The 12,160-nt window shown below is 25.2% G+C and overlaps 1 protein-coding gene across 4 annotated transcripts in view; it reads right to left on the reverse strand.

Moving 5' to 3' along the window:
• LOC106683706 (1-acyl-sn-glycerol-3-phosphate acyltransferase beta) overlaps window positions 1–11,706 on the reverse strand; it is a 54,645-nt gene extending 42,939 nt beyond the window's left edge. The window contains exons 1-3 of one of the 4 annotated variants that reach the window (XM_014425345.3): window positions 11,578–11,706; window positions 10,190–10,276; window positions 4,831–5,032 (exon numbers count right to left, since the gene is read on the reverse strand). In XM_014425345.3, the coding sequence (XP_014280831.1) occupies window positions 4,831–5,030 (200 nt within the window). In that variant the 5' untranslated portion in view covers window positions 5,031–5,032; window positions 10,190–10,276; window positions 11,578–11,706. Of the gene's footprint in view, window positions 1–4,822; window positions 5,033–8,731; window positions 8,859–10,189; window positions 10,277–11,577 lie in introns of those variants that run through there. The other 3 variants (XM_014425344.3, XM_014425346.3, XM_014425347.3) reach the window with 3 other exon arrangements.
• Between the last annotated feature and the right edge of the window lie 454 nt (window positions 11,707–12,160).

A 12,160-nucleotide genomic window follows, 5' to 3' on the forward strand; every position in this document is an offset into this window, starting at 1 on the left:
ATAAAGACCTAAATGTTCCTTATGTAACCGATCTAGCCCGAACCCGATATTATTCCTTCCATAATAAACTCCCTAACTACCCAAACCCACTAGTTTCTAACCTTGCTTCCTCTTCCATTCCTGGCAATCCTCCGAGGCCCCTGAAAAGATGAGTGACCTTATATTGTAAACTGTTTTTAGAGTTCTACTACTGGGTAGTTTCTGTGCATCCTGTATCATATCATTATATCATTATGTCATTATGATCAAATTTACTGGTTGTATTTTTTTATACAGTTGTAAATATCAATAAATAAATAAAATAAAAAAAAAAATTTATTCTGTTAATAACTTTGTCAGTCTAAAATATTATATTATGTTTATTCCTATTTTATAATTATGTTTGTTTTTTTGAATTTTTAAAACTAGTTTGCTCTTGTATGAAAATAAATTTTTTAATACTTTTTTTATGCTTAAATAAACCTAATCTAAATCAAAATTTTCTATTTTAAAAAATTTATTCAAGAGCTCTAAATAAGAAATGTGAGAAAAAGTCTCATGCGCGGCCATCCGTGTTAAAATCGGTCCAGAGACTGATGACGGGTTAAAAGATGTTCTATTAGGTTTTCTAGTGTTGTTGATAGTTTCAAAGATATAGAGCTCCGAATAATATTTTTATTTGGTATTTGGTGGCGGGAACAAGTCAATAATCATAATAATTTTCTCAAAATTTTAATTAACCTAATGCTTTTGTTAATGATCTTATCAATAAAATGTCAGCTTACGTTAACAAAACTAGTAAGAAAACATGATGAAATACTGAAACAATTATTTTAAGATTGGATGATATTGAAATATTAGAAATCTATCAATCTAATATTATAGCCATCTCCGAGTTCTATTATGTCATACATTCTTTCCCCAGATCCTCAGCTCAAGTCGTCATTCTTGTAATGGTTTAATATGAAAACAAATGAGGGATATCAAATTCCACCGTTAAAAGTTTTTAGGAAAATAAAAGAATGAAAAATTACTAATAAACCTTTGTAACCTAATGGAAAATTTAAGAAGTTTTTTCCTTTATTTAATTTTAAATATGTTTGTTTAGTTATTTAATTTTTTTTTTATTTTATTTATTTATTGATATTTACAACTGTATAAAAAAAAATACAACCAGTAAATTTGATCATAATGACATAATGATATGATACAGGATGTAGAGAAACTACCCAGTAGTAGAACTCTAAAAACAGTTTACAATATAAGGTCACGAGGCCATCTTCTTTTCAGGCGCCTCGGAGGATTGCCGGGGATGGAAGAGGAAGCAAGGTTAGAAACGAGTGGGTTTGGGTGGTTAGGGAGTTTATCATGGAACGAATAATATCGGGTTCGGGCTAGATCGGTTACATAAGGAACATTTAGGTATTTATGGATGGTTTTATTAGTAACAAAATAAGGAGCATTGAGGATTTTAGGAAGGATTTTGGATTGTAATGATTGGATACGAGAGGAATTCGAAGTTATTTAAAATTAAACAAGAAAGAAAGTAAATTAAAATTGATTTCCCTTATTCTCTTCCCAATTTCATTTACTGTATTCCTTTTCTCTGTTTTTTATTAAAATTTAATGTTTATTGAAAAAATAAAATAAAATACAATATAAATTTGAAATAGTTAAGGTTTCTAATAAATGTTATAATTTCAACTAGGTTTATTTACAATATTCGTAGACACAACATGTCAAAACTATGTGAAGCAATAATTACTCATATTATGGTTACACATTGAATTATATGTAAACGAGTACTAAATTCCTGGGTAGCTATTCATTGTAATTCAAGGATTTAGTGAGATCGCTTTTTCGGCTCTAGCAAGAACTACACGAGGCAAACATTATTAATGGATACATCCAATAGCAAATCAAAGATTATTGATACGGTAGTTTTTCTAGTTATTTGAAGTTATCATTAACAATTAATGATACAAGCGGGCCTTGTAGTTCTTTTTGCCAACCCCTGGTTGTTACCTGAGTTACCTCCGCGTACTAACCAAGGTGGGAGTGTCATAGTACAAGAGCCCAAGATAGGAAAAAAGGCAGTTATCTCACCCCAATTTATGATTACTTTAATGAAAACTATGTATAATTACTAATTAAAACTGATGAGTCTGCCAAGTATAGGTAGGGGGAATAAAAAATGGCGGCTGTATCAAAAATTTAAAAAAACATTATTTTTTCATTCGGAGCTCTATATCTTTGAAACTATCAACAACACTAGAAAACCTAATAGAACATCATTTAAAGAAGAGTAAATTTGCTAAAATATGAGCCCTAATAGAGTTATTTACGTTAAATAGTTTTCGAGATGTAGCTTTTTAAAAACATTTCATAAAAATGTTGTATGGGACGTACTGAAAGATCAGTTCTTAGTGAATTTATTTTGAAAAAATTATATCTCAAAAACCATTTGACGTACAGATGTCTATCAGCACTCAAATTAAAGCTTGTTTAATTATCTATAAAGTAGTTTATGATGTTTATCTGCGTAGGAGTAATAGTTTACATGAAATTTGCTAAAATAAATTGATTTATAGTTGTTCGGACAAATTTTCATTTGCCAAATTTATATTCATATGTGAATATCATAAAAACTACTACCCCTACGAAGATAAGTGTCATAAACTACTTTATAGCAAGTTAAATTTCCTTTATTTTGAGTGTTGGCAGACATATGTGCGTCTTATGGATCTAGAGATATATTTTTTCAAAAATCCAACATTTTATACGAACAACTGGAAATTAACATTCTGTGAGTTTATTTCGTCAAATATCATAAAAACTACTACTCCTACAAAGATAAATGTAATTAACTAGTTTGTAGTAAATTTAACTAGCTTTAATTTGAGCGCTGGCCAACATCTGTACGTCCAATGCTTTCTGAAATGAAGTTTTTCATAAATCAAACTTATTGTCTGAACAACTATAAATCAATTTATTTTAGCAAATATCATGAAAGATACTGTTCCTAGGAAGATAAAGGTCATAAACTACTTTATAGTCCATTAAACTAGCTTTAATTTGAGTGCTAATAGACATCTGTACATCACATAGTTGCTGAGATATAGATTTCTCAAAATAAGTTAACTAACTACTAATCTTTCAGTAGATATTTAAGAAAATTTGCTTTTTAAAAAGCTATATCTTGAGTTCTATTGGACGTAAATAGCTCTTTTAGGGATAATATTTCAGAAAATTTACTCTTCCTTAAATAATGTTCTGTTAGATTTTCTAGTGTTGTTGGCAGTTTTTAAGATATAGAGTTCCGAATGAAAAATTAATATTTTTTTAAGGTTTTGAAACCTTAAATAATTTTTTATTCCCCTACCTATACTTGGCAGACTCATAAATTTTGACTATTAATTATACATAGTTTTCATTAAAGTAATCAAAAATTGGGGTGAGATAACTGACTTTTATTCTTATACTATCAAGATTCATTTTTTTTGTCAAAAAATAAATATTAACTACCCCAAGTGGGAATCAAATCCACAACGTTCTGGACCGTACGCTCTGGGACCTACGCCCCAACCCCACAGTCCTCGCGTCCCTTTATGGAACCTTTTATTTATTTTTATTTAATCTATTTAAAACCTCCTTTCTATTACTCAACTATTTGTCTGAATAGGTAAAGGACATCTTCCTAATTTTGTACTGTTACCGTTACATGATATAATTTTTTCTCTTTATCTGAATATCCATTTTCTCATCCAGTCTTTTAGAGATGAGTCTATGTATATTTTAATAATATGGGGAACACACACCATCATTGTAGTATTCCATAAATTACAAATTTAGAAAGAAGGTAACAGTTTAAAAAATAAAATAAACAAGAAGTTGACAAACAAGTGGTTTTCATGAAGGCCACCATTATTAAATAGAGACTAACGATAAATATTGTAGGGTTTTTTGTATTAAAATTGGGTGCAAGGGAACCATGGGGTGCCCAAGTGTATGCCAGGGGTCCTGTCAGTGGATAGCCCTTTCTCAAAATATTACAAAAAAATAAAGAAAAGGAAAAAATTAATTTTTTTTTTTAAAGCAATCCTTAGTGAAGGTGACGTTTGCCTAGTTATCTATTGGTGACCAACCTATTCTAACCATGATGGGGATCAAGTTTTTCTTTTTGTGGAACCGCTGTTTAATGATAAAGGTCAATGCTCCCAGGCCGGATTCGAACAGGTGCCACCCGCAGATCTTAAAACGATTGACCTAGGCCAAACCATCTGAGCTATGGACGACCCAGATTAAAATAAAAATAGGAAATATAAAGTGCATTCCAGCATTTACTTTGCTTTGTTTTTTTTTTCTTCTTTGCCTATATGTTCAAATGTTCTAAGGATAATTGTGCCTTGAAATTTTTTTTAACCTAAGATTGGTGCAGCAATGTACCAATTTTAGCTTATTGGTAACTAAGATGTTCTATAATTGGTAACTTAAGATTCACCCTCTGGATCCAACCCATAATAAATTTCAACATGCCTAGGCTAGATTAAAAAAAAATGTGAGGATGCTAAGGTGATGCCTTAACATGTTCAGCTGCAATGGCTTCAAATACAACTAATTAGCAAATAATGTTATCTAAATAATTTAATAACAAAAAGTAATAACATAATTAACTACATCCCGTCATGTACAACTATGTGCTAAGTTAATTTAGAAAATTTTCTTGAAATATTTTCAGAAAAAGACTGAATGAATAACCCAAGTTAAAATTGAAAATATGTTTAATAAATTCTTTAATTAATAAACTTTACAAGGCTACATATAGCATAAAAATTATACTTACACACTTACTTCAAATTGACAATATCCCTTGGCCGCAGGAGAACCATCGGTAAAAGCATTGTACATATCAGTGACGTTACTGATATATAACAAATATAACATGTGTAGTATCGTAATTTCTTGTTTGGGACCAGCGGTAGCCCAATTACTATAATTAAGGTCATTGGTATGAGATATTCACAACACATCATGTCGTCGAGAAATCCCATTTCTGAAAGGAAATTCTGTTAAATTCCAACTATAAATTATCAGTTCCAATAATACATTACATTATAAATTCCTATGAAATAGAAGTATTACGAACAGTTAGTTTATATATATTAGTCATCAATATCCCAGCTTAAGAAAGTTAAACAAAGAATTTTGGATGGTGGCTCCATTATTTTGTGGATGTCTACAGTTTAATTAATACAAATGTATTATTTAGTACCATAAATGAAGATATCATAAATAAAAAATTAAGTCATGAAAGAAAAAATTAATTTATTTACTTTTCGAATGAAATTTTTTGAATAATTTACCATAATTATTTAACATAACAAAAGAAATATAAAAATAATGAGTGGAATATAATTCTTTCTTTCTAAAAATATTTTTAAAAAACACAGTTTTGTTGATTTAGATGCAATAAGTAATTGAGTAATGTAATAAATCTTGAGTTATCAAATAAAATTAATAAAGTTGGTCTAGGTTGCGGTCAAAAAAGAACAAATAGTTTTTAACAAATAATAGTTAATAACAAATAGTTATTATAGTTAAAAACTATTTATCTTTTTTGACTGCAACCCTGACCATCTTCTTATATTTAAAGTTATATATATATATATATATAAAATTAATAAAGAAATATTATAAAAAGAAAAAGTTTTAAAAAAATTCACTAAACTACAGTCTCTATTTATTTCATCTTAGTATAATACTAATTAAAAATTATGTATTGATAAATAGTTTCTCACAATAGGTACCTAATCATGATTAAGCACTTTTGTATTATATATTATTTACACTTTTAGTTATCTATTATTTTTTAAAATACATTTTGTTGCTTTGCTTTGGCTAATGTAGAAAAAAAACTTTTTTATTTTATTTTTAATTGGACACATTCCAAAGATCTTACTGAAGGCTGGGCTTAGTTAAACATCAGCTTGTGTAAATATTCCTAATTTCAAAAGTTTTTGTCTTATAATCAAGAATGTTTATTAAATTAAACGTTTAAAACATAATTTAGTTTAACGTATTATTAAATAAAGATTTATCATTCGAGATTTATTTATTTATCAATCGATTCATAAAAAAAAAATATTCATTTATTTATCATATTACATTTATTTATTTATCATTTGAGATTTATTACATCAGCTTTCTCTACTGGAGTTGTCATGCAAACTGTCCCAAAGCTGGTACTATAAAACTGTCTCAAATTAAGCTAGATTGTAGTAGGTGTGGAACTCATCAAATATAAAATTTTAAAAAAATTGGTTGTCAAATATGCCACCAATAAACCTAAAAATGAACTATGTTTAAAATAAAGTTATATTAATAAAAATATACGTATATAACACAAAAAGTAAGTAAATGAAAAATAATTATATATCTTAAGTAAATCTTTATTTCATAATAAATTAAACTAAAATATATTAGTATTAATCAAATAAATCATATCTATAGTTAAATTATGTTCTAAACATTTAATTTAAAACTTAATCATAATTCTCTTCAGGAATCTATTTACATCCTTTATCCACTTCTTTATTCTTTTAACATATGAACAATATTTTAGGTTCCTCGGCCCATTATCAAGTTCAATGATAAAGGAAAAAAATAAGAACACTAACTAAGACATTTTGCCTCAATCTTGATTTGTTAATGGTTATAAATTAGTGAAATTAATGTATATAAATAAATATTGAATTTTTTGTATGTAAATGTCTAAACAATTTTTTAAAATAAAATTGTAATATAAATTTCGTTGATTGTAACTGTTTGTTAATTTTAAAAGTGTTGATTGTAAATATTTTTATTTTTATAACTTGATAATGGCTAAAGGAGCCTGAAACATTGTTAAGATGTTAAAATAATAAAGAAATGGGTAAAGGATGTAAATGGATTCTTGAAAATAAATATAATAAAGTTTTAAAAAATAAAACCCTTTGAAATTTCAGTTGTTGGATTACAACTATTATTTATATTTAAAATTTAATTTACTGAATAATTCTGATTATAAGAAAAAAACTTTTGTATTTAGGAGTATTTACTTAAGTTAATGTTTACACAGCATTAGATGCACAAACTCTGTTTCTTCATCAATGATAAATACATTATTTTTCTGCTGAAATATCAAAACTTAACTATAAATTTGAAATTTCAGTTGTTGGATTATAACTAATTATTTATATTTAAAATTTAATTTACTAAATAATTCTGATTATTAGACAAAAGCTTTTGTATTTAGGAGTATTTACATAAGATGATGTTTACACAGCATTAGATGCACAAACTCTGGTTCTTAATGAATGATAAATATATTCTTTTTCTGCTGAAATATCAAAACTTAACTATAATAAATAGTTTTGTTCTTAAAAATGACGTGATCGGTATGTGATAACAAATTGTTTTAATTGGTAATAAAAATTTATGCCATACTAATTTCCACATCAATGCTTCAATGAATTTTGATTAATTTATTTATTTTCTTCATGTTTTATTCATTTATATATTTTTAAAAAAATCGTATGAATGAACTCCTTTATCTGTCAGTACCACTTATTGTCCTAAATGAAATAGATTGCAATTGTTCACAATAAAAACAATTGATTTTTTTTTTCACTTTTCCCACATTCTCAAAATGACAAGAACCATTGTGAAATTATGTTTAAGTTGTTTGAAATACAAAACATATTAAAATGCTGGAAGAAGGTTCTCTTTAGTAACAATGACAGCATTCATTATTAAGTTCTAATTTATATAGAATTGGGCGACTATTATTTTTTGTTTAAACGATAATTAAAATTCTAAATAATATAAATTTAGAAATAAACAAACAAGTATTTCCTTGCTATTTCATTTTAGTCATTTGATTGGTTTTTGTTATTGCTAGTCTTACAATATAAAATTTAGTTGATTTTACTTTTAGTAATTAGAAACAAATCTAAAGTTGACATAATTTTAATTGCTAGTTTTTCTTTGAAAAGTGAAATATTTTGATCACTGTGAAAAGTGTTTAATTAAAAAAAACAAAAAACCTTAATTTCAATAAGAAAAAATATATAACGGAACTGTTATGGATAAATAAAATCATATTTAATATACACGACACTTTTTAATAATATCAATATGAATAATAAGATACTTTTATTTTATGATTTATTTATTTTTATTTTAAAATCATATCTTGTACAAATTGATTGTTACTATTATATATTATTGTTGATTGTTATTAATATTATCGTTAATTTTTACTATTATGTATTATGAAAAGTAACATATTTTGATTACTGTTAAAACAAATACAATTTAGTTTTTATTAAAAAAAAAAAAATAATTCAATTCTTTTAAAAATTTTTGAGGTTAATCACTTCCATCATTTGAAATAAATTATTATTTATTTATTCCTGACATTTTACAACGTTTCGGGACCACTGTCCCATATTCATGCAATAATTCAAATAAATATATATATACTGAAATTGTTATAGATAAATAAAATCACATTTAATATACACCACACTTTTTAATGATATTAATATGAATAATAAGATACTTTTCTGTTATGATTTATTTATTTTTATTTTTAAATCATATCTTGAACAAATTTATTGTTAATAACTTATATACTATTATAAATTTATATTAATCAAAAACAAAAATACAATGAAAATAATTAATCATAAAATAGCAGATAAACACTTACTTCTGTGCTAAGCTGAATGAGAGATAGAACTGATTCTGAGTGTCTTTGTTTACAGATATCAGTTGCCTTGGATATTGATAAAAGAACTCCTAATGCCTCAATATAATGAGAGAAAAAATGTATTTATGAAAATTAATGCAATCTATTGAATGTTAAACATCAATAAATGAAAGTTGTTATTATGAAAAAATATGTTCAGACACCACTGAAAAATTTATTTAGAAAGAAAGAAAAAAAAAAGAATTGTTTTATATAATGATATAGTTTTTTTTTTTTTTCATAATCATGAGGAAACTATCGAAATAAATAGTTTCTTCTTTTTTTTAATATGAAATGATACAGACTATTCAATTTAGATTGAAAAGAAGATTTTATTAAATTATTTATTAGATCAAAAAAATAATATCTCATATAAGTGTATTTTTACTTTTTCTTATTTAAAAAATAAAATAAATATTCCTGATATATGTATTAAATATGTAACTATATTTTTTTAATTCATAAAATTATCAATTACATATTGTCCTCAACAATTTATATCTGTATTCCAAAAATATATATTTTTTATGAAAAAAAATTTGGTTTAAGTGACCAATTTAAAGGTTACAGTGAATATTCATTTTCACTGTACTCCATCCATTCCACGCCAAATAGAACCGGGAACAATCTATATATTTTTTTCCTTTACAATTTATGACTAAAGGCTCAAAAAATAAATTTATTATGAAAAAGAAATGAGCAATACGTCTATCAAGATGATACAGTTACTACTGATCAGTCTACTCTTATCATTCCACACCAATCTATAAAAGGTATATTATATATAACTAATTATATAATAGTTATACTTCACCTTTTATAATTTTTTTACAAATCTCATGATAGCTCCAGATCAAAAATACAATTAATAATATAAATATTAACAAAAATGAAATAAAAATTTTTAGTGGATTTATAATTTATAAAATCTTAGATATTCGTTATTTTTAATGATTTATTGGGGTTAAGTTTATTTAGTAGATGTACTACTTATATTCCATTAATGCTCCGGAGATTACTTAATCAGTACATTAGAATATCTGTAAAATGTAAATATTATTCTGTGAAGTGGTTGGAATGATGAAAAAATTTCTTTTCAGCCATTGAATTTTAAAAGTACTTCAATTTGTTGCTATGTTTTAATAATGGTAAATCTACCAAATTTTGTTAATTTTGTCTTTGATGCATTCTGTGATTTGCACCATAGGTTGGAGTTAGTTTTTGAAAGTCCTACTAGCTTAGGGGTAGTCTGTAGGAGAACATCAATTGAGAAAATTAGCCCAGTCCAAGAAACTCTCTTTAGAATACATCTCATTCAAAATTAAATTAATTTTTGTTGTTAGATGTGCTATGATAGATGCAGGGATATTACTTTATCAAATATAAAATTTTCAAAAGTAATAACAAAATTTAACTTACCTAGTTATTCACAGTGATTATGTATAATTTTTTTTCTTTATATCCAAACAATTTTAAAGATCTGATTCAGAATTCCATTCCAAGAGCCTATTATAGATGAAATATTAATATAATTTTAAACAAATATTCAGGTTGGTAGTCTAGTATTATTAAAATAATATAAATATGAGAGAACACTATTCTAAAACTTCTCTGAGAAGAAGAATATATTTCAGAATAAAAAACTACATTTATTCTTTTAACATAGAGATTTTTTTTTATAACATTAAAACTATCCTAAATTTTTATTTTTAATAATTAATAAGTATTTCCTTTATATTTTGTTATGATTAAATTAACTCCATTTTGAAGCTATTTACTCTCATCTGCAGATTCAAACTATATTTACAGTTTTTGTAATTTGCATGAATCAGTTAATTTTTCATAAATTTCACTATTAATTAATGAATTATTTCAAAATTTAGCCAAAACCCATTAATTTCAGTTAGGTTTACAATATGAATTAAAGGCAAAATTGACTTTTTTAGAAGATTAAAAATAATTCTGAAAAAAAGTCCTTATCTTTCTTAGGAAAATATCATAAAACAATAACTTTCTTCTTGAACCAGAGCAATAAATAAAAATAAGTTATTTCCATTTGGTTTGTAATTATTTGAAAATATATCTCACATAAAATTCAAACAATGTTTACTAATTTCTTCTTCATAATGGCCATTTAAAAATATTTTTTCAAATGGGCTTTTATTAATTATAGTATTTTTTATCAGTCCAATAAATAAATAACTAATCCCCTTTTAGATTAACTTTCCTACGGACAATGTTTAGAACCTGATGCCCATTTTAAAATTGCTTACATCTACATTTTAAAGTAAATTCTTACGTTAACTACATCATATTTTAAAGGAAAATGTTTATATGTTATATAAATGTTCATATCATTAAGTTTATATTCTTTTATCGTGTTGTTAATCCGTGTTTAAAAACATTTTTACCTATCTCTCTGCATGGAGTTGTTATATAAGGCTGAAACTGTTGGTCAAACAGCTTTGTTAAACGAACTAAAAAAATATTATAAACTAATTGTTACAAGAAAATAAGAAAATTTTATGAAAGATTATTCAGTTAATGTAAAAGCTATCTTTAAAACTCATTGAAGCTACATAAATGAGTATAAAACCATTAAAACAAATTTCAAAGGGTCTTATTCATTTTATGAATTAATAAAAAATATAACATTTAGTAAATTAATTAATTGGCTTGTAAAACTACTATTTATTTGGTTGTTTAATACACTATTTTAAATTAATATATTCATATATGTTGTTATTGTTATATTATAAAAATATATGTATAGTTTATAGTAAATATCAACTGATAAACACAGATACCTGGAGAAGCATATGATGTTAACATGATGCAGTCCCAACACTGAATGAGAGCTCTGATAAGTACATGATAATTTGTTTAGCTTTATTCTACTTCCCTTGTCTTTTAAATCAATAGTGCTAGGACATCCTTCTATGAATCAGACCAACTTACCTCATCAATCAATATCCCTTTTATTATTTAGTTTATTGATTTTTATGAGAGGTAATCTTATTCATAATACAATAACACGAAATCAAAACAATCATTAAAAATATAAGCTGGAAAATGTATGCATAGACATTAATAAAACATTCAAATCCAACTGAGATTAAATACAAATTATTCAGTTGGTGGTTTATATGTCACTATTGATTAAATATACAAAAATATATATATTATTATATAGTTACAGATAAATATATAGTTACATAGCCATATAGATACATAGTTATATAAATATATAGTCATATAAATATATATTTACAGTGACAAGCCGAAACTTATTATTTTAAATTAATCTTTTTTTAAAACAATTTATTTATTTATACAAAATGAATCAAGTTAAAATACAACAAAACATATATTCTATATAAAAATTATCCT

This window comes from Halyomorpha halys, unplaced genomic scaffold (assembly GCF_000696795.3).
Source record: "Halyomorpha halys isolate HHAL.00 unplaced genomic scaffold, Hhal_1.1 Scaffold506.1, whole genome shotgun sequence".
Taxonomy (NCBI): Eukaryota; Metazoa; Arthropoda; class Insecta; order Hemiptera; family Pentatomidae; genus Halyomorpha; species Halyomorpha halys.